Source organism: Cynoglossus semilaevis, chromosome 13 (assembly GCF_000523025.1).
Source record: "Cynoglossus semilaevis isolate Cse_v1.0 chromosome 13, Cse_v1.0, whole genome shotgun sequence".
Taxonomy (NCBI): Eukaryota; Metazoa; Chordata; class Actinopteri; order Pleuronectiformes; family Cynoglossidae; genus Cynoglossus; species Cynoglossus semilaevis.
This window is the reverse complement of record NC_024319.1, coordinates 11,441,712-11,468,473: the sequence shown is the minus strand read 5'-3', so window position 1 is coordinate 11,468,473 and position 26,762 is coordinate 11,441,712. Positions and strand designations below refer to the sequence as shown.

Sequence of the window (26,762 nt, the reverse complement as noted above, 5' to 3'; positions counted from 1 at the left end):
ACTGTTCTAGGAACACTTTTCTAAACCAAATAATTGGTCGTTATTTCTTATTATGCTATAATTTTTTATAGTATGTTTACTAATTTAACATCTGTACCTGAAAATGTTATAAAACAAAGTACATTTAGGCCACAGGCTCCTGAACTCAGGAACTGTATTTTGAAGCACACTGCTATGAGAACTCCTCATTTGGCAGTTATACATTCTTTCTCTCGACATAGCTAAAAAACAAAAAAAAAGTTTGAGGCCACTTTTAGCGGGTTATTGTACACAAACAAAGCCAGAGGGCAAGGGTCCCACAATTGCAGCTGCAGCAATTTTCAGCATGTCACATTGCTGAGCAGAGAAAACTGAGGGCTGAGGGCAATAAGACCAATACCAGAGTTTGCTTGAAGCACCAAAAAAACAAAAAAAGAAACCCAATTGTTTTTTCTGTTTTTCTTCCTTATCCGGATAAATGAGTAATGTCACACTCTAAAGCACTATCCTCGTCGGTCTGACATCTTTGGACCCCAGCTCAGTTCATACATCATTTTCTTTTCTTTTCTATGGCTGCCACTGCTGGTTCATCCCATAAATAAACACCTGGCTCCTGCTTCTGTTCCCGCTCCTGCAGAGGAGGAGTGTGAATAAAAACTCATTTTCCTCATCTTCCTTGCAACTCACCTGTCCTCCAGCAGCCTGGTCATGCAGCCCTGGCACAGGAAGCAATAAGTCTCCTCTGCCCGGAGTGTCTCCATCACACTGACAGGAGCCTCTGTGAAGGGGCCAAAGGCAAGAGAATAAATGAGCCACATTTGCAGGAAGGACAGTAACCTTGTACTGCAGAGCACCAAAACTGATAAAACACTGGGAGGTGACGGTGAGAGGGCAATCACCATGATGTGCTTCAGGCATCACGGAGGCTGAACTTAGCTTTGGTCTTATATCAAGAGACACAGGGGAAAAAAAAAATCAACCAAAATCCAAGAAATAGACCGTAGCAATTTAGAGGTGAAGACATTAGATCAAGAATACCTAAATTTGTCGATCAAAACCGGTCAGATGTTTGAAATGATATGGATGTGAACTGACTAAATTTTAATGGAAATCCATTTGAAGCTATTTTGAAAGGGTAAATTAAAAAGAAAAATGTGTCCTCACTCACTAATGTAATTATTTTCACTACAGTTTAGAAATCCTGCAACAGACTCTAAATGGAGACTGATGCAAAGTAAGATGGGTAAATCAGTAACTAGTCTGTGTACCAAGATTGGGTATAACAGGAGCATCTACTAAAGGTTCAGTCTTGGCAAACACACCCTCTGTTAAACCTTGTACTGTATCTCAGAATGTCAGTCAGAGTATGTTACTTTACTGATCGCCAGAAGGAATTTGTTGATTTACAAATCTCTATGCTAGTAGGCACACTCTGAAAAGTATATTAATTTGACACTTCTCTATTATGATATATATATATATATATATATACTGTATATATATATATATTGTCAGAGAATAACGTTTTTATTTAAATTGTAATCATATGCGGGGCTTTTAAGCACCAAGGAAAGAAAGAACTGCACTATCACTATTGTGACTAAGTGACCGAGGACAAAATATGACTCATACCTTCGCATAAGTCGTGTGAAACCATGATGCGCAGTCGGAAATGCATCTCCTCGATACACGATTCTCCGGCAGGCGTTGGAACACAGGACCCCGATTCAAAAGCGACCCCTGCTGGCAAGGCCACGCGCAATTCTCCTTGCAGGGTGCGAATGCAAAGGGACGAAGCTCCGCCAGTTACAGCAACATCAGCTGGACTTTTAGCCGCATCTTTACTGCGGAGAAAACAGTTTCATATTACCACCAACAATATTTTTGTAGATTATTCACAAATAAACTATCTAACCAACAAAGAACAATCCCGTTAGGTCCTGCTAATGAAGATTATAGGCAGCCTTTCTATTTTTCAGCCAGTGGACGAAGATAACAGCTAGAATAAATTATTTTATCTTAAAAAAAAGAATAAGAAAAGTAAATATCAGCATTTTTTATTGACATACAGATAGTATTTTTCTCTTAACCTAGCATATCAGTTATGTTAGAATTACGGGAAATTATTCCAAATTACTGGTCACTTGGACCATAAATACGACCTGTACTCTGCAGAGAAGTGCTGCCTCAGGGAGAGAAGAGTAAGGAGTGAACACATGAAGGCCACTTTAGCTGACAGGACATAGTTTAAGTGAACAATGAACCGCAGGCAGACAGAGCAGATCCTCTGGATATAAGGCTGTACTTAACACTGACAGCACCTATAACGGCGTGATGTCCATTTTTAAATTGGAGCAGCTTAACACTGCAAGTTCCAAAATTCTGGCTCACAGAACTAAAAAGAAACAGATAAAATTAATGTTGATTTAAAGAACATTACTTATGTCTTTGAGCTGTAAGTTAAGTCCCACTTCTTGCATAGTTGAGAATAATAACTGCTATTTATGTAGGCTGTAGTCACTAACACATCGCTAATGTTGTGGTTGTGTGTTTCAGATTTTCCACTCCAGTGCATCAGTAGCTACAGCCAATAATAAACTCCTAAACTGCTAAAAAAAACGTGATGAAGCCATTATGTTGCATAATATTTTTCACTGGTACACATATTAGAATTTGGCATACATTTTATGAAGTAATATTTCACATACATTAGCTTTAAGGCCTTCACATATGCCCCAGTCCTCTTAACGTTGTTATAGCAGTGCAAATAAAAATAAAAGGAGTCTTCCCAGGGACAGGAACAGTGCTTAGAAAGTATGTATGCAAGAAAATCACGTTTTGTTGAAACCTCTTTGGCTCCATCTAGCGGTACTAAACGCTAAAATAAAATACTACTATTGTTTTTAAACTGTTAATTATAATTATAGTTTCAAAATATGCCTTGAATAAAATGATCGAATAACAAGAACCATCCCACTTTTTGAAACTTGGTAGAACAGAAAAATATAAGGAGTGGCCTTGCAGCTCAGGATATAGTACAACAAGGGATTTATTACAACCATATGCTTTAGAAGACCAAATTACAAAAATTAATAATTAATAAATAAAAAACACCATAATTGTTGCAGTTCTATAAGGAAGAATCAGAACGCCATTTGATTTTGTGTTCGCCAATGGGTATTTATAAATTGCCTGGTTTATCATGCAATAGTTAGCTTATGCTTAATTATCTTCACAGAGATGTTTTCATTATATTGAAAATAATATAACTAATGGAAATTCTTAAATCTAAAACATTGCATCATTTGTTTATTGCCTTTGTTCCGTTAGTTAAATAATAATGTAAACTTAATTGCAGTTGTCAATATGAGATCTTCAAATCCTTCAACCATGTGCTTGTTTTATCTATGTGCTTTTTTCATAACTAAGGATTTAAAGCTTGATTAACATTTTGGGGTCTCTTTTATGCACATTCAATTTAAGTGAAAAGTCCTAAGTCAATTATTATTATAAGAATATTAGGGTGTAACCATATTATAACCTCCAATTTGACCTTTCTTTTACTCAGTCACACACACAAGATTTCAAGAATCCATCCGTAAACTGAACCCAGCTTACGGTCGGGTTGCACACCTTATCACTGCCTTTGTATAAACACGAGTTTTGTCTCGCTTAATACTGATGTATTTTACTGACAATTCCCAATTCAAAATTTGTAACAGATCTCAGAGGCAGCATTAAAGCGCATGTAACACCTCGTGTCACTTAAATGAATATTAAATGATAGAGTCGTAGCTCCTAGTTTTAGCTTAAGACAGTGTGTTAAAACTAGCTATTGGACTTAGCTAGCAAAGCTAGCATTTCACATTAATTACAACGTAAAACACGTGCAGTAGTTGTTTTTGTTCACGTGATTCTCTATGAATGTCTTACCCAACAATCAGGAGTCCACTCTGTAGCCTTTTCCTCAGCTCTAAAAAAACCCCAAGCCTATGTGTTTTCGTTGGCATCTCAAAGTTTGCCATTGAGTAAATGTAATATTAACGCATGGAAGTACCAATATATGAAAAAAATACTCATGCATAAAGGGTATGTTAATTTTATATTTTAAAAAATAGCACAAACGTGTGTTTATCTGGTCTATCCGGCGTCTTTTTCGTATTTGCGGCGTGGTAGTGTTTTACCGGTATAAAGTGAGCGCCCGGGTAAGCTTTTCAAAACAAGACGTTAACGGTAGTTGTGTTTGGGAATTGTAATTGGAAATTTGACAATACTCTATTTTATTTTGAAGACTTAGCTCTTACTTTCTTTTGCATACAGTCGTTAACTTGACAGTGTGGCTCAGAGGCGGAAGACCATCCAGTCCATGCGGAAGAGCAGCGGTTGTTCTCTGTGGTTGGATGTACGGCAGCTAATCTGCACTGCAGGGTCTGTCAGACCTTTCACTTTGTTTCTCTTCTGGCAACTAAAGCTTATAATGCGTTTGTCATCGTGTTTTTTTTATATATATATATACAGTGGGCGATAGAGTGTTAAATAACACTATGTAAAAATAGAGTCACTAGCTGTCTGTTTCCAAAGCTCTCCTGTGAAGGAAGCTGACTTGTATGAACGGTTGACATCAGAGCCGGGGCCCTGCATCTCCATCACCGGCTATTAGTGTTAGCGAGCTTAAGTGTCGGTCCAGTCCTCACTTCCAGTCGAATAAATGGATGAATGACAGTGATTGCCGTAGATCGTATGAAGGTAGGCTTTTATTTTAACAGTATTTAAAACGTAGCTAAGTGTCATAAACGTTACTGTTAGCTGTTATCACCTCCCCAAGCTAAGGTTCAGAGCTATTAGCGAAAGCGGTTACTGTCATATTAAATTTTCACTTAACAGTTAGACAGCAATTACGTATGTAAATAATATTCGTGACACATACATGTCTGTTTTCAGTTCTTTAAATAACAACCACGTCATTATTTTCCCTCCTGCTGACATATGTAGGGCAGCTGTTCTCAGGTGTTGACACCAAGACACAATGGTGTTTAAAGTTTCTACTAAAACAAACACTGACGTGTGACGTGTGTACAATTGTAGCAGTGTGCTCGCTATTTTTAGGTTCATTCTTGTTGAGGACTCACACATTTCACTAGAATGTTAAATATATACAAAATATAATAAAACAAGTGATATATAATTAGTCACCGCACAACTGCAACATTTATAAATAGATAACAGGTGAAGGACTCTTGATCTTGTTTGTCAGTATGTCAAGTTAAATTAGCTTTTTACGCTTGAATAGGAATTCATCTTATACTTCTTAAACTTTTAAATGGATGAGTGGGTCACTAGAATCTGTAACAGTCACTGGGTGATGGTGGGCTACTCCCGAGACTGGACCCCATAAATTTGAAACGCCAATTCATACTTTTTTTTTTGGTTTCTGGGAGAAAACCACAGTACCTGGAAAGAACATCTAACTTCTTCAACCACACAATATTGTCCCAGTGCTGTCAGGACCATGAAGGAGAAAGAACGGATAATTCCTCCTGCAGCGACTTCATAATTGTTATCAAAGTTCAAGAGAAATTTGGTATTAAAAAAAGTAAAAACTCTACACACACACACTATACACTTTACACATTTAAATACATTGCAAATGTACATTGCAAATGTTGGATACAAATACATTTGTATGCAACTATATGCTCATTATTTCTCACAAGAGAATGAGTTGGCACATGGCTATTTTTCAGAATCAAATCAGGATCCTAAAAAAACGTTGGCACTCCTCTTACAGATATATCAAATATTTACAGTGTTTGTAGTAGGGCTGCAACTTATGACTAAGTTGCTGACATTGTGGTAGGTTGATACAGAGGAGCAGGCGTGATTTTTGTTACAGATTCATAATCACTTACTGATGCAATTTCCTCTCAATGGGTGTTGAACCATTGGTTAATGTTGTAACTTTACTGGATTACAGGTGTGGTGAGTCACAATGTCTATGATGGAAAAGACTTAAACCTTGGTTCAACACAGAACTAATAGTGAGTTGTATCTAAATCAGGGTCTTTTTAATTGTTTTATTGAGTAGAAACACAATAAAAAAGTAAGATGTCTTTAACTTATTGGCATGGTCATCTTCACTCTTGTAAAATGCGTAATGTGACACTTTTTTATTTTAAAGACTTTTTAACCCACCCTGATGGGGAGTATACTTGAGGAATATCGCAGCAGTTTTATTGTGGGAAAGTTGAAACTTTTTTTGGAGGTCATCATATGACTCAGTGTCCTGTCATCTCATGCGTCTGTCCCAAATGGATAAAACGAAGATATTAATGGCTGATTCTGTCACAGATTTCTCCCTGATGATGTACATGACTCACCTCTTTAAAAAAGGCTTACTGCAACATCTGTGCACAATTTAAGCCTATATTACAATTTTATTAACTTCAACCTCTTTCCATGGACATATATGAAGTTTATTTTACTTAAGATCATAATATGTGTGCAATTCCCTCAGCCTCACCTTTGTCTCCTATGTTTTCTTTCTCTTTCTTTTATTTCAGTTGCTGGTGTGGTGTATATATGTCTCCTTGGTGATTTTACTTAGTATAAAAAAAACCTGCCCAGTAGAATGAATGCAGAGGAAGTGGAGCTGCTCGGTGACTCCAAGTACAGGAACTATGTGGCAGCGGTGGACAAAGCCCTCAAGAACTTTGAGTACTCCAGTGAGTGGGCAGATCTCATCTCTGCACTGGGGAAACTCAACAAGGTAAGATTCGACAGGCACAGCTCAAATGACAACGTGCTGTTACAGCAGAGCAGCAGACTTGCATAACTCGGCTCCAAGCTATATTCATCTATTAACATACAGTACTGTATCATTATTTCCATTGGTTTCCATACGGAAGACAAGAAGGTTATGGAGGATGCCTGGAGTTATGGCAGCAGAGATGTGAAAGTGTCTTGAGACTATGTGCATCTGAAATGTTCTGACACATAGTTTAACTTTTATTGGTTATTATACCATGACTACATGCAGAAACCTTGCACAAAATTCTTGTCATTTGTTAATATTCTCTCATCCTTTTCAAGGGCCTTGAGTAAGCAGTTTCTTACAACCATGATACATTACCTGCAGTACATGCATTTAGTCACTGCTTTATTAGAAAATTGCATCAAGGAGTGGTTGAACAGATCCCCCAATAATTTAGCATCACTACAGCCTTTTCTTGTCCTGATGAGTTATAAATATGAAATGCTCTAAATGTCAATATTTATATTTCCACACTCAAACAGGAGTTCCCCTCCTATTAACTATCAATAATAATTAGGAATATTAACATTAAAGTTGAGTTAGTCTTTTAGGAATAATAACACAGTAAACTAACAAGTTTCTCAGGGGACTTTTTTATAAGGGGCAGATATCATTGTGCATTATTACATAATAGTCGTGCAGTATTCTGATTCTAGCTCTATTGTTAACATGACCCATGTAACCTTTATTTTAGTTTGAATTCCACCCCCTTGGTATTGTAGTGTCACACGCACGCATGCAGTGCATTCCTTTATCTATCTATTTTAATCTTTTTAAATAATCCATCTCAGGTTTTACAGAACAATGCAAAATATCAAGTGGTTCCCAAGAAGCTGACAATAGGCAAACGGTTGGCCCAGTGCCTCCACCCCGCCCTGCCCAGTGGTGTCCATCGTAAGGCCTTGGAAACGTATGAGATCATCTTCAAGATCATTGGCTCAAAGCGTCTTGCCAAGGATCTCTTTCTATACAGGTAACAATGTATTAATAAAAGTCAAGAAATTGTCTCATCAGAATATTTTCTACCAGTATTTGACCAAAGGCATCTATTCTTTACCTCCCCAGCTCCGGGCTCTTCCCTTTACTTTCTAATGCTGCTATGTCTGTAAAGCCTGTGCTTTTGGGGCTCTATGAAACCTACTACCTGCCCCTGGGGAAAACTCTGAAGCCAGGTCTGCAAGGACTGCTGACTGGGGTCCTGCCTGGTTTGGAGGAAGGATCTGAGTACTATGACAGGTGAGGAGAGCAGAAAAATGTAGCTGTGCACGTACAGGCCACAGATCAGGCCATAGTCAGAAGACATTTTTTTAGCATTGTGGTGAAAGACATTGATTTTCCTTTGTATAAATGATACATGAGATACAGTATGAGTCACTGCAGAAATCAATATTTCCAACAGAAGGCAGCAGATGTGTCTGCCTAGAAATGTAAACCATATTTCGTCTGACACTCATCTGTAGTATCATACCAGGCTGACAACTCTAATGTATTGGAGTAGTAGAACTCATGTATTTTCAGTGCTTTCTTGAAGTCTAAGTACTAAGAGGTCTAAGTACAGTAATGTGACCAATGTCATATTAATCTGTCTATGTGAATGTCGAACTGTGGGATATGTGACTTTAGAACCAATATGTCAAAACTTTTATGAAATATCAGCTCTTTTTTTGCTTCCTGTCAATATATAGTTATATATTACTCTTTGCTGCCTCTTTGCTTTTTATATAACAGTAAATGGATGTAGTAAATAAAACTCTAATGGCCTCATAAACAGTAAAGTTCATTTTAAAACTCTAATGGCCTCATAAACAGTACAGTACAGTCATCAGTCATGATGAAGTGTGGGTGTGAAAATAACAGTTTGACCACTGAGTTCACAATCTTAGAGGATAATTTAATCCCATATTCTGATAAATTGTTGACCACTTATAACTGAGATCATTGATATGCTGACCAGCAGAGCAGCAGAGGGCTAGGAAGTAATAAACTGAGGAACAATAGAGTTCTCCTTTATTAGAAAATGTATTGCTTAAGATGCACTCACCTTTATTTACATGAACCGTAACAATTTCTAGTGCAGACTGTTTTGCATCTCTTTTTTTGCATTGCTTGGCATAAATTAAATGCCTCTGTAATCCCCAAAAAATGTCTTCCTACCTACACATTTATCATAGGACTAACACCCTGCTTGAGAAAGTGGCTGCAGCCGTGGAGCAGTCGGCCTTTTACAGTGCCTTGTGGGGCAGCATCCTGACCAGCCCTGCTGTGCGTCTCCCTGGGATTTCCTTTGTCCTCCTGCACCTGAATCGTAAGCTCTCCATGGAAGACCAGCTTTACATCATCGGCAGTGACATCGAACTCATGGTATGTGAGAGACTTTACATAATTGGTCTGATCTGCTTCAGAGTAGACATGGAATATTCATTTAGTCTGAAAAAAAGGTTTCTATATATTTATTTGTGTGACCAGTAGAAGCAGTGGCTTAAAGTGACAGTCAAGCTGTGATTTAAGTAACTATATAAGTCTGTTTTAGTATTGTGTTGTTTACCATGGTTTACTATACTCTACCATTGTCAACAGGTAGAGGCGGTCAGTACCTCCGTCCAGGACTCCAGCGTGTTGGTGCAGAGAAGCACCCTGGACCTGATCCTCTTCTGCTTCCCCTTCCACATGAGCCAAGTAAGTAAATAAAGACATTTGTGTCAAATATCTGCAATAATGCTTAATTTGCTTGAACATTTATGATAAGTATAATATCAAATAACAACTCTTTCTTTTTTTTATTCTTTATTTATTTAATTTAAGGCAACTCGTCCCGACATGATTCGGATCCTGGCTGCAGCTTTGCATGTGGTTTTGAGAAGAGACATGTCCCTCAACCGCAGACTCTATGCCTGGCTGCTGGGTATGAAATATACACACACACAAACACACTGGTACAGCCATGTCACACGGTTTTGGACTGGCTGGTCCAAAAGTCAATTTAACCAGATATAGATAATGAGAAATGCAAGAAAGAATTGAGTGAAGAGAACAGCCAAAACAGGGAGCAAAGCTTAACAACAAAAATCTGACCTCTGATCTCTCTACCTTGCTTTGCCTTGTAGGTTCATTATGTATTTATATATATATACTGTATATATCTGTCTCTGATGGTGAACTTTTAAAATTGCCATGATTATGTACTTCTCCTAACTGCACAAGTTGAATTCATTGTTCTTTTTTTTACAACTCACTGTGGATGATGGCCCTGGTAAGTGTGTCTCTGCATGGACTCCACATTTATCAAGCTCAGAGCATTATCTGAAGCTTTGGCAGTGATTACGGTGTTAGACTATCACAGATGAGTTAGCAGAAAGGATAAAAGAACACAGTGAATGTGGATTGAAGGTCAGAGGCACATGATATACAGCACAGTGTGAGACTAACATCAGTTGTAAATCACATTAGAGGCCAGCAGGATTTTTTTTTAATCTAGTGATAAATTATTCTATCTTGTCTCTGACATTGGAAATATCGTCCTGTTCCATGGATAAATCTAATAAAAGTAAAAGCAGTAAAAGCAAAAGGAAAAGGAAGACAGACTATTGTCTATTTTTAGGTTTTTGGATTTAGGATTTTTAGAAGCGTTACGAGTAATTGCTAATGTTATTATTTTCGTTTTTTCTAAGGCTTTGATAACAATGGGGTGATGATAGGCCCACGCAGTACTGGACATAACAACCCGGGGGAGCACGCTAGTCACTACTTCAACACTTTCTCTAAGGACATGCTGGTCCAGGTGAGGTTTAAAGCTTGTTTATGTGTTAACATGGAGTCAGGTCCAGTCTTCTTTATCCTCTGTAGATGCCCCATGCCTCCCACAGTGCTATTGTGTACATTAACAATCCATGTAGTTCTGTCGGATATTTCCAAAAAGTTTAAATAAGTCAACAACATATCATTAATATTGTAAAAAATATTCTTTTTTTGGACATAATATGATGCAATTTGGGCTATAAGACAGTGGAACAGGTTACAGTTGCGTTTGCTTGACAATTCTTTCTCCAAATTCCCTGGTTTTCTCCACAGTCTATTAACAATTGGAGTAGATATATTGCATACTCTAAACTGACTACATGCCTGAGAGTACATTAAGTGAATGGTTGTTTGGCTCTACATGTGACCATGTTATTGTTATCCCTTGTTCGATGACTGCTGTTATTGACTGCAGCCTCACTTTGACTCTGAGAAGAAATGACTGACCTCTGTTGTGTACAATGCATTTTTGTTTTCAGGCAATGGTGGGAATTCTGCAGGGCAAGGCTCGTGGAGGGGAAGAGGAGACCATCCTCATGCATGACCTCAAGCCTTTTCGGATCCTCATCAGTTTGCTGGACAAACCTGAGCTAGGTATATCACCAGTTAAAATATATAAAAATAACATAAACAACATGTTCTCTGGACTTGTTCTGATCACATCTGTCTGAATGCCTCTCTCCAGGGCCAGCAATCCTGGAGGATGTTTTGATTGAGGTGTTTCGGACTCTATACACACAGTGCCGGACAGAGCTTGACCTTCAGAACCAAAGTCCATTCAGCAAAGACCACACACACCTCAGCAGGTGAGTCAAGTACCATAAATGTAATCAATGACTCAATGTTGTTATAATTTGTGACGCATTACCTTCTTCCTCTTATGCCAGCAAATTAAGAGAAAACAAGAAAACAGCGGAGCTGATTAAAACAGCCAACCTGCTGTTCAACTCCTTTGAGCCGTACTACATGTGGGACTACATTGCCCGCTGGTTTGAGGAGTGCTGCAGGTTTGTGTGTACAAAGAAATGTCTACATATACACACGAGGGCAACATTTGCTACAATAACAACCCTGTCTGTTGACAACTCACCAGATAACTTGGTCACACACTGGTATTAAAAATTGTTACTACAGATGTGATTTTAGTGTAACACTGAGCATTTATAGCCAATTGTCTTATTTTTTAAAATATGTTAAATGATAAAAAACTGTGATTAAATAGTCAAACTCTGCTGCAGGAGGACGTTGAACAAAAGCACACGGGCACAGCGGCCTTCTGGGACTTTATATTCTCCTGAAGTCTCATTGGTGGAGTTCTGTCAGCTGGTCGATTTCCTATTGGATATTGTTTCCTTGGTGAGTTTGGTCTGTCTCTCTTTTCTTCTGTTTCTTTTTTCTTTATTTTTCTATTTTTCATTTGCTTCTTACCTCTCTCTTTTTTCATTATTTCTTATTCCTTTTTTGTCTCCCTTTCCATGTCTTCAAATTCTTTCTTCTTTCCTTCCATTATTCTTTCCTTTTTTCCTTTTCTGGTCATGTGTCAATTCTTCCTACTGTCCTTCAAGCTCATGTTTAATCTCTTTTCTGTCACCGTTCATATCAGTACCAATACTAAACTTTACCAGTGCAGCTTTTACCAATTGTTTTTTATATATTCTTATTTTCATGGTTTATTTTCTTTCCTCCCCTACAGTCCTCGTCCTTCACCCTGGCTCATGCTTCATCCTGTTCTCTCTCTCACAACCTCATGGCTCATACGTCTCATTCTTTGATCCTGTTTGTTCTCTGCAAATCACTTTCATAACCATTAACATTTCGGCCATAATTCAGTCTAAAGTTTTCCCAACTGTTTTTCTGGATCCATTAATGAGATATTATGACCTCCATCTGGCTGTGTGTGTTTGTGTATGTGTGTATGTACATGTTATGTCCCTACACAGAAACATTTGTCCTGTATTTTGTTCCTCTGCCAAATGTTTGCCTTTTCTGGAACTGTGCAGAATTTCCAATCTAAAAAGTTTGGAAATTACCTACTTTTTTATGTGTCTGGGTTTATATTGAGTGATTCAGAGTGTCTGTGAGAGCGAGAGATGGACGAGTGTTGTTTTTCTGCCAACAAATAGTTGCAGCCTCTGCTTGCTCCTATCTGTTCAAACTCTCTGCTCTTTCTCCCTGAAGCCTACTAGAAGCATGAGGGTAATCTGCCAGGTAAAGTACTGCTCTTTCCGGCGTTTGTTTTCACCTCAAACCTGCTTCACTCAGGCTGTCACATTTATGCAACATCCTTAACCATTTTATCAGTTCAACTCTGTACAGTACAACTTTCAGAAATTCTGACATGACTGTTAAATACAAAATTCTATTTTATATCCCAAAAAGACAGCCACTGCCTGTAGCTAAAATTTAACCCGGTGTGATGGTGTGGATGTTGTCAAAGTGAAATCTCAGCTGAGTGTGTAGGTGCTTTTATTTTATGAATGCATGAAGTCATATGCTCTTATTTTGTAACAGAAATATGAGCATATTATTGCAATATTGCTTCTCCCTTTTATTGCATTATATTTTGGGTAAATACATAAAGATAAATACACAAATTAGATAAATACAGGTTATGATCATTGGATTTGTATTTATCCTAGAACTAAATAATATGCTTACTAGATAATTATACTAGATAATATGCTTACCATAAATTAGGATTATTTAAATCTCATGCCAATGAATATTACAATTAAACAATACAAAAATGAGATAAGGTCCCTTAAACTAAATCAGTATCAAATTAACTCTGAAGCCATAAGATTAGTAAATCCACGTAAGACAAAAGGAATAAATGTCTACTAAGAATTATTGGGTCCCTTTAAACTTAACATATCCCAGTGTAATTAAATTAGAATTTCAGTTCCTACTTTATAGCAGATACCTTCTATTTCTGACATTTCTGTTTTTCTGAAAACCTCCAGGAGACGTACATAGAAATCCAAACAGAGCACCTTCCTCAGCTGCTGCTGCGCATGGTAGCAGCCTTGACCTGTCATCTCCAGGCCCTCGGCCTTGGCGAACTCACCCACTGCCTTCGACTCTGCTCCAAGATCCTCAGCAAAGTTCAGCCACCTCTGGTGTCTCCTTTGTCTTTGCCCCCGGGTTCACAGGGTCAGGATCAGGATCAGGTTCATTCCACTTCTAATGACAACTCGTCAAGGTCTTCTAGAGAGGGCAAAGAGGAAGAAAAACAGGTTTTTCAATTTTATCAACATTCTTTCCTTCTCACTTAGATTTTAGGGTAATCAGTTGATAATATTTGTTTTTAATTGTATCTGGGCTTTTGCTGTCTCATTGTGCATGTATTAAATAGCAAAATGTCCTGGCTGCTATTAAAAACATAAATCAAACCATTATATTTACATAACCTCCCCCAAAGGTAATTTTAACTTGAAAGTCATGTTCACCATTACAACTGACAGAAATAAAACAATGACACACGAACAAATACACTTTAACTAAGTAGACCGAGTCTTTAGTTCATTGTTAGTGAAAGGGCATGATGAGACTGGACATTCATTTATTTATTTATTTTTTATTTGTTTTAACAGTCTTCTCTAAGGGTCTTTTTTCACTTGTCCTTTGTCCTCCTACAGACTCCTTCTGCATCTCTGGCACACTCTGACAGTGGAGATGTCCCTGAAGATGGACAAAATCCTCCCAGCAATTGCACCACAGAGAGTAGCTTCACAGACTTTGTCCATTACAGTCAGGATGGTCCCCAAGCAGAAAGAGTCCTACAGCCAAACCCAACGGCCAAAACTGGTTGCCGCTCCTCAGGCTCATCCCAAACCAAGACTGTGGACAAACCAGTGATGCAGTGCTGCCTGGAACACTTTCAACAATTTCTTTCCCGACTCATTAGCTTGTACATTATCCCTGGACATTCAGATGGAGCTGATTGTGCAAAAACAGAGATCCTGCATTCTGGGCCTGTAGTCTCCAAAGGCCTCCAGCACTCTGATTATTCTGAATCATTATCAGAACCGGGTTTAGTCCAGAGAGAGCGTGTTGCTGCTTTCACTGCTGCCTGTCAGCTTTTCCTGGAATGTTCCAGTTTCCCTGTTTATATTGCAGAGGGAAACCTCAAGTCCTCAACCACACAGATGGAGCAGTTTGGTAGGATGACAAAAATGAAAACTTTGCCTCTTATGTTAATTATTTCCTTACACGTAATTGGGCCTATTTTTAGAATTAAATTGAATTAATTAAAATGTAATTAAACTTATTGTCTAATATTGCTGAAATGTATTTAATCCCTACAGACAGCGAACAGTTCCATCTGCCAATGTGGCTGCAGACTCTGATGGACGCCTGCTGCCTGGCCAGTGACTTCTGTCTGCAAGGCGCAGCCATCTCACTGCTCATGGATCTCGTAGGCCTCACCCAATCCGTTGCCGTGGTGACAGCAGAGAGTGTTGCATCTGCTGACAGCGCAGATTCGTCCCAGACCATGAGTCCCAGTCAAGGTCGAGTAGCTGTCATCATCCGACCTCCACTCACTCAGGGAATCCTCAAGTACATGGCTAACAAGACGGACTTTTTCAAGGTAGGCTTTAGATACTTTGGTGTCAATTCCAGCCCTGGACTGGGTCTATGTAATTATTGCAACAGGAGCCCAAGTCAAGAGCTGCACATGGCTGATATTTAATGATGAAAATATTCATATCAAAATTCTTTTTTTTTTTTTACAAAAAATATTCTGACACTAGGACAGAGCATGTTCTTTAATACTGTATATGTTTTATGTTCTCTACTGCCCTGTTTATCACGTGTTAAATACAACCTGGTTTATTAGTGCATCGCCAACAAAATCTAATAATTTGCTTTCAGCATTTTAACACACGAACATTGACAAACAAACAAATATTTAATATTAATAATCACATATTTTTATATGGCGAAAAAACGAATATACTATAGACTTAACTTTAAAAAACATTCGTACTACTCTTTAGTATACTTGATTCAGACTTTTATTTGTGTGAAAGTTTCATATTAAAAGATTTAAATTCAAATGACTATAATTAAGTAATTATGAATTATTATTCCCTATGCTGTCTTGTACAGAGAGTTGCGATAATCCTCTGGGACCAGTTGAGTGAAGGAACTCCTCAGCACCATCAACGCAGTGTGGAGCTCTTCTACCAGCTCCACAATTTGGTGCCATCCTCTAGCATCTGTGAGGATGTCATCAGTCAGCAGCTCATGCACAGAGACAAGGTCAGCACCGTGTGAATGAGATGTTGAGATGTTAACAAAAACACTCAGGTTACAAGGTTTATTCATAAGCATGTTGTCTTTCAGAGAATTCGCTTGGAGGCCCATGTGAAATTCTCTGTGTTGTGGCATTTGACACGAGATCTAAACATTACGAAATCCTCTCCTTTCAGTCGCACATTTGACAGGTAGGTTGAGATCTGTTGATGACATGGGAATAGTCTTTATTGTCTAATAACTGTAGTTTGTCATTTCATTATTGTTTTTATTATTTTAATTATAATTTATTATTATTATTAATTTCTCTACATCTTTCTACTCTCTTCTGCAGATCTCTTTTCATCATGCTGGACAGCTTGAGTTACTGGGATCCATGTACCAGTGCTGTTGGCCGGGCCTGGTTGAACCAGGTCCTACAGAGACATGACATTGCTCGGGTTCTTGAGCCCCTTCTGCTGCTCCTGCTTCACCCCAAAACACATCGAGTGTCAATTCAGAGGGTACAGGGCCAACGGCACTGGGCCCAGGTCTTTCCAGAACAGGATCCATTAGATCCTATGAACAACAGGGACTCCGGTTTTACAGACAGTAAGCAGTTCCTCCTCCTCCTGGTCTTGTCTATCAGTGCCTGTGGACATTCAGTTTTATTTATTTTTTGTCTGTGTTTGTTTAGATTTCAGTGACTTTAATGGGGAAAGAATCACAGAGGAGGTGCTTCGAAGCCAAGCCATGGGTGACATGGAGCCTTTCTGTCTGACTGTTAACCCTCTTAGTGACAGCTTGTCATTGTTAAGTTTGAGCAGTGAGAATCTACAACTTGCTGGAGATGATCAGGTGGCTGACCAGCAGGTGGAGCCCCACAGCTCTGTGTCCAGTGGTTCTCACTCATCAACAGTGGAGAATTGTAGCTTTGAAGAACAGGTTGTGTGCTCAGATCAGCAGCCTGGTTCTTCAGACGACATGTCTGTGGACTCTATAGAGGAGGTTGTGACCTCTGTTATAAATGAGCTGATCGACAGAGTTATGATTGTAGCTGAAGAAGGAGGTCTTGAATCTCCATCCCCACTTGAGAACTGGCCACAGACTGACACAGATAGCATTTCCTCTGATACCTCAACTGGTGTTCAAGTGGACTGTGCACCGCTGTCCAACTCCAACCACCAAACCCTGCCAGAGATGCTGGCTGAAGGAACATTAGAGTTCCTCTCTGTCACACCAGCCGAGGGGCAGCACAAAGAGGGCATCACCCGTCATAGTTCATCTCCCTCTATCATCACCTTGCCAGAGAGCTCAGACCCAAACACTCCAGACCACAACCTGCAAGTGGATGACACTCAGGCCCGTAAACGTAGCCACAGCAGCACCCAACTGAGTCTCAAAGGGAAAATCATGGAGAGACTGGCTGACAAATCCCCAGGGGCAAAACCGAAGATCAAAAAGACCAAGAGAAAAGAAGAAGAGAGGCAGAGGAAGGCTGGGAATAACTCTGACAAACTGAGACCGCCCAATATTTTCTTTGGAGACAGCTTGGATCTGGAAAACTGGTACAGTTGTGGGGAAGGAGAGGTGTCAGAGATCGAAAGTGACACTGGTTCACCCAGCACTGGTCCTGGTGGCAGTGTTGGAGGTGTCAGTGGTACAGGCCGTAGACCGTCTTCTGCTGCAGCTCGTTTCAACATACATCCTCTCTACCATCACGTTCTGCTCTACCTCCAGCTGTACGACTCCTCCCGGGCCCTACATGCCCTGTCTGCCATTGCAGCCATGCTAAAAGCTGCACCTTCAGGGTTTGTAAGTGCCATCTCCACCACCAGCATCAACAACACTTACACGCCGCAGCTCTCTCTGCTCCAGAACCTCCTGGCACGCCACAGAGTCTCTGTCATGGGCAAAGACTTTTACTGCCCCATCCCCCAGGACTCCCACTCCCACTCTTTTCGCAGCGCCATGTATCTGGAGATCATCATCTCACTTTGTCTATATTATCTGAGGAGCTATTACTCTGCCCACCTGGCAGCAGGCCCTCAGGACCTGGCTGGGAACCGAGCCATGCAGCTGACCAGTGTGGAGGTCTTATCTGTCCTCTTCAGTGAACTTTCCAAAGCCACTGGTGGTTCAGCTAAAGGGTTTGCTAGTTTCATCAGTGATGTCTTGTCAAAATGCAAAGTTCAAAAGGTGGTCCTCCACTGCCTCTTGTCCTCTATATTCAGTGCCCAGAAATGGCACGAGCAGCGTGGGGCAGGGGTCAACATGGCAGCAGTGGAGGAGGGTCTGTCAGAGGACAGTGTCATCAATCTCTCTGAGGACCAAATCGACAGCTGCAGTGCAGTCCAGGCCCAGTTACTGAGGCTGCTGCAGAGCCTCGTCGTACTGGAACACAGGATCCTGGTACCGGCTGAGGAGGGTGGAGACGGAGTGCCTGTGGGAGCAGGGGCAGGAGGTGGAGGGCCGGTGAGCGGTACAGGGGCAGGTTTTGAGATTCTGGGTGGTGAAGTGGAGCATGTCAACCCTCAGCAGCCCATGACATCACTGCAGTACCTCCACGGACAGCCAATCACGGCACAGGGTATGTTCCTGTGTGCAGTGATCAGGGCGCTCCATCAACACCACGCATGTAAGATGCATCCTCAGTGGATTGGACTCATAACTACCACACTGCCGTACATGAGCAGAGTGCTGAGGAGGGTGGTGGCCTCCGTCACACTGCAGCTCTGCAGGAACCTGGACAATCTTCTTCAGCAGTACCGATATGAAACTGGTATCACTGACACCAGGTAAAACCCCCTAGATTAGTAATCCTGATTGAAACACTATTTGGTTACTTTAGTTAGACGTTAGGAAGAAAATTTAGATGTTTTTATATTTTTGTAAACAAATAAAGAGTACTTTAATTTGTACCTATTTTATAGACCTCAGTGGATCGCCCTCTGCATACCACCTGACCTGATTCTTACAGTGTTGGAGGGAATAACAGCCATCATCCACTACTGTCTGCTGGATCCCACTTCCCAGTACCACCAGGTGAGGGAGCTATACACCAAAATATTAGAGAAGCTTGACAGTTGACATGAAACTGAAAAAAAGGAATTCAAAATAACACCATCTTTATTGTTCTTTACATATTCATGTTATTTATTCACAGTAGGTATTAGTATCTGTATATGCACCCCTTGCTTGCATTGCGTTGTCCATGTTTTATATTTGACTAAAGCCACAGTTTTCCTTTTAGTTACAAATGAGAGTGGACCAGAAGCACCTGGCTGAGGCTCGCTCAGGTATCCTGTCCATCCTTCACACAATCATGTCATCTGTCACCCTGCTGTGGAGCATCCTCCATCAGGCAGACAACTCTGACAAACCAGCTGCTGCATCAGCTGCTTCAACTTCCAACATCAACCTAGGATCTACAAAGGTAACATCACGAGCACTACCTTAAAAGGGTTGGTTCAGTATCTTCTAATGCATGTCCATGTTTTGTTTTGAACCACTTTCAGAACATTTCTCAGCAAGTTATAAAAATCTCTCTGGATTTATTTAAATTAGTTAATAATAATTCTACTGCTTTTAACTAACATAACCAATATAGTATAATACATAATATAATCTATTTTGACCTTGGGTCTGTTTTTGAGTTAGTGCTGACTTGAGTTTGTCACTGTAAACAGCAGAAAAATACTGCATAGCTTCATCAACGTTCACAACAACATAGCAACCTTCTTACGTAGTGATTTAAAATCTGGCTTGTTAAATTTTGGCAGTTCCAAGCTTTCCTGTAAAAAAAAAACCAAACTCTTAGCTGGCTCCATCTGTCAGAAGATACAGTTTGCCAAGATGCAGAACTAACAGAATCCAACATTCCTTGAATTTAGGTATAACATTTAAGATTTTTAAGCCTTTGTTTCTGCTTATAAGATTCCTGCGGTATCCTTTTTATTTCACGCAGTGCATTGTCTAACTGAGGTCCTCGTTTTTATATCAGAACCTACGTCAGCAAATACTTGAGCTACTTGGTCCAATCTCCATGAACCATGGAGCCCACTTCATGGCAGCCATTGCTTATGTTTGGAATGAGAGAAAACAAGTGAAACCCCCAGTCAGAAACAAGGTGGGTGATTATAAAAAACCCAAAATGATTACTAATGTAAAAGTTGCAGACCATTCATCTTCCTGTTGGCAGGATTTATTCTGATATTGAACAACTTTTGAACATTATGCTAACAAAGTATACATCACAAATTGCAAACACTATACTTTTGTGCTGTTTGCCTTGAAATGAATTGTATTATGGTTGAATGAAATTTATAACTCAGTACAATACCATATTTCATCTAGGTGATTCCAGTAGCCAGCGAAGAACAGCTGCTGCTTGTTGAACTGGTTCGCTCTGTGAGTGCCATGCGCACAGAGACAGTAATGCAGACGGTCAAAGAGGTTCTGAAGCAGCCTCCTGCCATCGCCAGGGACAAGGTTTGTTTTTGTGCTCTTGATGTCATATTTCCTCAAAGCACACTTTATTTATGATCAGACACTTATTTTAAGTTTATTTAAAAGAAAATTCCATCATGAATTACTTTAAATGAGTGCTATTTAATTAACTTAAGATATAAGACTAAAACATATGAATTAGTTAAAAGACATTAAACAACAAAAACCTAAACTATATCTGAAGCAGGAGTTTAGCCTCAAATACAACCATTTATAGTTTTCAATTGTAATCTAATTTTGCTGTCCACATTTAGTTTAATAATTTCTGGATTTTTGTTTTTGTCCTTTACCCACAGAAACATCTTTCTCTGGAGGTCTGCATGTTGCAGTTTTTCTACGCCTATGTCCAGAGGTAAAATCTTTGATTTTTCCACATGGTGGGCTTGTCCACCATGTGCAAAGAAATTTTACTTGGTTTGTTTGATTGTACACTGTTTTTTCTTCTCAGGATTTCTGTGTCCAGTTTAGTTGACAGCTGGCCGTCTCTGCTGGCTCTATTAAAGGACTCTGTACAGTTAGGCCTCCCTGCACCAGGACAATTTCTCATACTGGGGTGTGTTCTTCTACTTGTCTCTGCTTTGCTGTAATATTTGTCTTAATATACTTAAAACTGTTCTACATAGTTAGTCTTACCCAAACTGAATTGTTTTCTTTTCCAGAGTACTTAATGAATTTATTTTAAAGAACCCCAGTCTGGAGAGCAAGAAAGACCAGAGAGAACTGCAGGTAATTAGCCTAGCTTTCCTTATCTATTAGCTAAGGTTACACTTTGTTCACTTGAGACAAATTAGTCTTGAAGACAAGAATTCATTGCTCTCTTGTAACAATTAAGTATCCTGACTAATAGCTGTTAACATACATATCCATGTTCACTTTGTTCGTAGGATGTAACCCATAAAGTGGTGGAGGCAATTGTGACAATCGCTGGCTCCTCCCTGGAGCAGACCACATGGTTGAGGAGAAACCTGGAGGTGAAACCATCTCCTCAGATAGTTGTGGATGGAAACAATCTGGAAGCTGATGTGGAAGGTTTGCTTTCATACAGTCAAACTGTACACTAGTTATTCACACCGTACTTAACTAATATTTGGGATATTTTTCTGCTGGTGATGTCAACCCCATGGAATCTCTGACACTGTATCCACACAAAACATGCATGTGAACTGGTTTTCCTAATGGTTTACATGCATCAGCACCAGAACTTTAATGAGCTACTGTGAATATTTGCTCTGTGTGTTTTTCAGATTTAATGCTCACAGTGATGGAGGCCTCCAGCTTCACTCCATCCGTGTACAGCGTTCACGCCCTCACACTGTTGGCTGAGGTAAAACAAAAACAACAACAACTTTGTGATTTAGCTCAACACGTCCTGCTCTGTTGTAAGTGCTCAAGCCGTCAGTCAGTGGCCGTTCCACTGTTTTCCATTATTCATTTTAATTTTCTCACTGGATGCCGCCCGTCAAAATCACCAGTGGTGTTTTAGTTCTGTCCTCTGAACACAGCCCAGCAGTAAACTAACTACACAGTACATTTCATTTGAGCAGTTTACAGCTGATGAACAACCTCCTCCACGTCTCTGATGTAAATCGTTATGAGTAAACCAATAAATCACAGGGCGGTTTTTCAGCTCCATGTGCTTTGAGCTGAACCAGGCCATAGATTGAATTGACTGCGTTTTCTTTAGCTTAGTTTAGAGTTGATAGCTGTGCTTCACTGATATCTGCAAATTTATTGATAAATTCCGTGTCAACAAAACAATGAATTTTAGTGCTGTGTCTCTTACGTGCCTCATAGTCAGTTGTAATATTTTGTACATCAGTCACTGTTGCTTTAAAGACAATTTATTTACAGGGGGATTTTAGGAAATGTGTTTCTGTTTTGCAGGTTCTGGCTCATCTCTTAGACATGGTTTTCTACAGTGATGAGAAGGAGAGAGTGATCCCACTGCTGGTTAATATCATGCACTATGTCGTGCCCTACCTCCGCAACCACAGGTATGAACAAATTTCAATTTATTAGTCATTTATTAGTCATTAAAGACCAAACTTAAATATTTGAATCTTCCATCCATTCTTGGCAGATTAGGAATAGTATTCTTGTTATTGCTTACCTAAAAATGAAAAATAATATTCTTACTATGTCCCAATTTAAGCTTTTTCTTAGCCATCCTTTGGGTGTTATTGCCTTGTTTTGAACTATTTGTAGTTGTTTTCTTACAACCATTGCAAGTGAAATTTGACAAAGAGGCTAGAATGATTTTTTAAAATGAGTTCTAAATCTAATGTTTTTGCTGTTTTTACTATTAGTGCTCACAACGCTCCCAGCTACCGGGCCTGCATCCAGCTGTTAAGCAGCCTCAGTGGGTACCAGTACACACGGCGTGCCTGGAAGAAGGAGGCTTTTGACCTCTTTATGGACCACACATTCTTTCAGATGGACTCGTCCTGTGTCAGTCAGTGAGTAGCACAGCGGCCGTTCAGGTAGTAGTCAGAATAAATCAGGAGGTAAATCTAGTGTATATCAATAAAATTACTGCATGAAATATTCCTACTACTCTTAATCCATAAGTATCGACTGTAAAAATATTGTCTCTCACTAGAACCTCAAGTGTAAAATATTTCAGCTTCTTATTTTTGATAGTAATGGCTTGTAAGTATTCTGTGCCATATGTGATCATTTGTCTCTGTATTTTTAAAGGATTCTGGTTCAGTATAATTTTTCTTTTTTCTCAGCTGGAGAGCCATCATTGACCACCTGATGACTCATGACAAGACCACATTCAGAGACTTAATGAGTAAGATTTATTAGACTCTCCAGTGGAGTTGATTTTAACACTTAAGTTTTATTAATGAAATAGTTTACAGACCATGTATTAATTAATTTTGAATTTATTGACACTTTATTGACACATAATTTCACAAAGAATTATTCCAACTTTTCTTAATCAAAAGGCACTTGTACCTCTGTTGTAAATAAAGCACTAATAATTAATTTTGAATTTATTGACACTTTCTAAAATCTTTGATAAGAATTATTCCAACTTTTCTCATAATTAAGGCACTTGTACCTCTGTTGTAAATAAAGCACTAATGTGACAGAGCGTGAGGTCATTAAAAGGTTCTGGTCATGCACACAGTTAAATAACAACGTGTGTGTGTATTTTGTGTGTTTTTCTCCCTCAAGCTCGTGTGGCTGTGGCTCAGAGCAGCTCTCTGAGTCTATTCACTAACAGGGATGCTGAGCTGGAGCAGAGAGCCATGCTTCTCAAACGCCTCGCTTTCACCATCTACAGCAGTGAAGTGGACCAGTACCAAAAGTACCTGCCAGATATACAAGGTAGATGAGACAGCAGTATAATTGAGCAAAGTGTTGTTATTAACATGTGGGGTAAAAACACATGCTAAACTGAGGGGCTGTTTGATTATAGCCACATTGGTCTTGCACCATCATCACCTTTGACCTGTTGTGTCTTATGTACTTTTTTTTTAAATTTTATTTCTATAATATATTTTTTATTCTAGTATTTTCTTTTCCCTGACTTTTTTTCATGCTCCTAGCTATCTGATGTTTGCATTTTAAAGTTGTATTATTTTTACATTCCTTTTAGCCAATATTTCCTGTACCTATAGCAGCAAAATTAACAAAAAGGTTGACTTTGACTTTTGAATTTGTGGAACAGTTTTTTTTTCTTCTTCTATGTTTTACCACTTCAGCTCAGCAGGTGCTTAGATGTTTGTTTGTGTTTTCAGAGCGTCTAGTGGAGAGCCTGCGCCTTCCTCAGGTCCCTATCCTCCACGCTCAGGTGTTTCTTTTCTTCAGAGTGCTGCTGCTGCGAATGTCACCCCAACATCTCACCTCCCTGTGGCCCACTATGATCACTGAACTGGTACTAATTGCTCTCGGTGACAATATGACAGAAATATCTAGGCAGACTGACTGATACATTGTTGTTTTAGGTTCAGGTTTTTCTCTTGATGGAGCAGGAGTTGACAGCAGATGAAGATATTTCAAGGTACTTTTCAGGACTGCAATCCTGGAACCTAGCACTTGATTTATTTAGGACTCCCTTGGTCTGATTTACCATTAACCATTTTCCTTTTTTCGGTATCTCCAGAACATCAGGACCCTCTGTAGCTGGGTTGGAGACTACATATTCTGGAGGGAATGGCTTCTCAACTTCATACAACAGCCAACGCTGGCTTAACCTCTATCTATCCGCATGCAAGCTCCTGGATCTGGCTTTAGCTCTGCCTCCTGAGAGCCTGCCTCAGTTTCAGATGTAAGTAACAATACGTATGAGTCTGATATGCTTTTCATGAACAAAGGGTCATTGAGGGACAGACGTCTTAATCCTTGTAACTCACTATGAAGATGGAGAAACTCCCAGCTGACAGACAGGAAAAGGAAGGGTACATTTTGGAGAGTTCTTGTTTTAATACAAAAAACACAGGAGAAAACTGGAGATACATACAGTGTGGAGTTAATTTTGGAAGTACTCCAGTCTGAATTCATCTACTGATGCTTCTCTATTTGATTAAACACAACGCAATGTCAAAACACAATCTTTCTGATGAAGTTGTGGTTCATTGTAGGTACCGTTGGGCCTTCATCCCAGAGGCCTCTGATGACTCAGGTTTGGAAGTGAGGCGTCAGGGGACTCATCAGAGAGAGTTCAAGCCCTACGTGGTCCGACTGGTCAAACTCCTGAGAAAACGAGCAAAGGTACAGTAAATCCACCACTGTTTAAATCTTTTGGCTGCTTCTTTCTTCAATGTTTGCTGTGTGCAGATGATTTAAGTGGCTAACCTAAGGACACATTGATATGCAACTAGATTTAAACCCTGATCTCATGTTGAATGCCAAGCTCTCCTCTTCCTGTGTTTATTAAAGTTTGTAATTATTTAATTTATACTGCAGCTTCCCCAAAGGCTTAATTATTTATTTATTTTTTTATCAAATAGAAAAACCCAGAGGAGGACTGCTCCACTCGAGCACTCACTTGGGAACCAGGTCATCTAATGTTGACCCTGTACGTCATCCGCAGCATGGAGCAGCTGCTGCCTTTCTTTAACCTGCTCAGCCATGTTTTCAACAGCAAAGTCAGTAGCCGCTCAGGTCCCGCCTTCAGCCACAATCCCACTGACTCCTCCTCTTCCTCGTTCAGTGGCCAAAAAGAGGGCCACAAGTTGGAGAGCCAGAAAGTGTTCTGGAGTCGAGCTCGACAAAACATTGAGGAGATGGTGGAGAAAGACTTCCTGGAGGGACTTATCAAGACGTGAGAATGGAGGAGGAAAGTGATAAACATGACAATTAACACATAACTGATCAAGCACTAGTGAAAAAACCCTCAACCTCTGTACATAACAGACCCAGGGAATAAAAGAGGGGGAAATAGATACATTTGTACATTTTTTCTATTTATAATGATTGTTTTACTTTTCAAAAGCCATTGTAAGTAATTTTAATTATTTGTATATATGGAGCATCTTCGAGTACAAACTTATAACATGTCATGCAAATCATTTGGGACAAAGTGAGGATTCAGTGCCATTCCATGTTGATGTAACTTAAATAAAGATTTATAACAGAAGGGAAACATGATTTTTTCCACTCTTTCTCTTATTGGAATTTCGCAGTCACTGACTGATGAGAGAATGTTTTTGTATCACAAAATGTTTTACAGTTAATTCAAAGTGAGGATAAAAAAAAGTATTTGCAGACCCCCACCACCCAGATGAGACAAAACCTGAGCTCTTTAACCACATACTATGTATTGAGAAAGGAGGTAGGGCCACAAAACTAAGAGAATGCCATACCAGGAGGAAAGACAGGGACACTGGAAAGATGCTTTAGTGCATCTGGGCCTGGAACCTGTCCTTGTAAAAATATACAGTAGAAGCATGCCTGTTGTGTGAATATGTGCTGCAGGGGGAAAAAAATAACCTTTTTGTTTCACATTTTATTTGCTGACAAAATTAAAAAATATTTTGAATAAAATCGTTCATGGCGGCCCTTTAGTGTTAGCCTGACCTTCATATCCTACTAGGAGAATCATGATGAAGCTTCATCACTGTTTAACCCTTTACATGTCCTCTCACGTTTTCTCGTCTCCTCCCTTACTCTCGCGATGATACCAAGGCTGCAGCGACGGTTGGCTGGATCTGCGTCATCTGACTCAGGAGATGGGGGCGGGGCGCTGACATCAACGCGAATAAAAATTAATTAAATAAATGAAAAGGATGCAAATCCCGTGCGCGCACCGCCATACTGTGACACCGAGGAGTCCAACAGGAGAGGAGCAAGAGGAGTAGGGGAAGGAGGTCCGGATAGTGGCGTGATGGTGCTGGTCAGGCACTGAGGATCCGCCACTGATGCACAGCAACTGACGGGCTGCTGCTGCTGAGGAGGATTATCCCGGAGGCTGGAGTAA

The 26,762-nt window shown here is 39.7% G+C and overlaps 2 protein-coding genes across 7 annotated transcripts in view; one reads left to right on the top strand and one right to left on the bottom strand.

The window, feature by feature from the left end:
* ube3d (ubiquitin protein ligase E3D) overlaps window positions 1-4,182 on the bottom strand; it is an 18,968-nt gene extending 14,786 nt beyond the window's left edge. The window contains exons 1-3 of one of the 2 annotated variants that reach the window (XM_017037929.2): window positions 3,913-4,182; window positions 1,612-1,823; window positions 667-757 (exon numbers count right to left, since the gene is read on the bottom strand). In XM_017037929.2, the coding sequence (XP_016893418.1) occupies window positions 667-757; window positions 1,612-1,823; window positions 3,913-4,004 (395 nt within the window). In that variant the 5' untranslated portion in view covers window positions 4,005-4,182. The remainder of the gene's footprint in view (window positions 1-666; window positions 758-1,611; window positions 1,824-3,912) is intronic. The other variant, XM_008323642.3, reaches the window with a different exon arrangement.
* Window positions 3,933-26,762, top strand: dop1a (DOP1 leucine zipper like protein A). 5 transcript variants are annotated; one of them, XM_025061230.1, is made up of 39 exons: window positions 4,309-4,725; window positions 5,418-6,017; window positions 6,540-6,745; window positions 7,582-7,763; window positions 7,856-8,026; window positions 8,962-9,151; window positions 9,368-9,466; window positions 9,593-9,692; window positions 10,459-10,568; window positions 11,065-11,179; window positions 11,271-11,391; window positions 11,473-11,592; window positions 11,824-11,941; window positions 12,764-12,793; window positions 13,549-13,821; window positions 14,224-14,746; window positions 14,893-15,176; window positions 15,698-15,850; window positions 15,935-16,035; window positions 16,179-16,435; window positions 16,521-18,621; window positions 18,757-18,868; window positions 19,077-19,259; window positions 19,827-19,952; window positions 20,180-20,314; window positions 20,629-20,684; window positions 20,781-20,885; window positions 20,992-21,058; window positions 21,217-21,361; window positions 21,577-21,656; window positions 22,217-22,326; window positions 22,639-22,788; window positions 23,065-23,126; window positions 23,516-23,668; window positions 24,082-24,218; window positions 24,289-24,344; window positions 24,447-24,611; window positions 24,925-25,054; window positions 25,294-26,762. In XM_025061230.1, exons 3-39 carry the CDS (start codon window positions 6,608-6,610, stop codon window positions 25,609-25,611), a joined length of 7,476 nt encoding a protein of 2,491 aa, XP_024916998.1. In that variant the 5' UTR covers window positions 4,309-4,725; window positions 5,418-6,017; window positions 6,540-6,607; the 3' UTR covers window positions 25,612-26,762. The 5 variants fall into 5 exon arrangements, with proteins under 5 accessions (XP_024916999.1, XP_016893417.1, XP_024916998.1 ...); XM_025061231.1 differs by lacking the exons at window positions 4,309-4,725; window positions 5,418-6,017 and adding an exon at window positions 3,933-4,068; XM_017037928.2 differs by lacking the exon at window positions 5,418-6,017 and having other exon boundaries at window positions 4,298-4,407.

Bases quoted from the DNA above. Each gene is read 5' to 3' on its own strand.
- dop1a (XM_025061231.1), top strand. From the start codon at position 6,608: ATGAATGCAGAGGAAGTGGAGCTGCTCGGTGACTCCAAGTACAGGAAC. The intron at 24,219-24,288 runs GTACTAATTGCT...TTGTTGTTTTAG, and splicing joins CCACTATGATCACTGAACTG to GTTCAGGTTTTTCTCTTGAT. The intron at 24,612-24,924 runs GTAAGTAACAAT...GGTTCATTGTAG, and splicing joins AGCCTGCCTCAGTTTCAGAT to GTACCGTTGGGCCTTCATCC.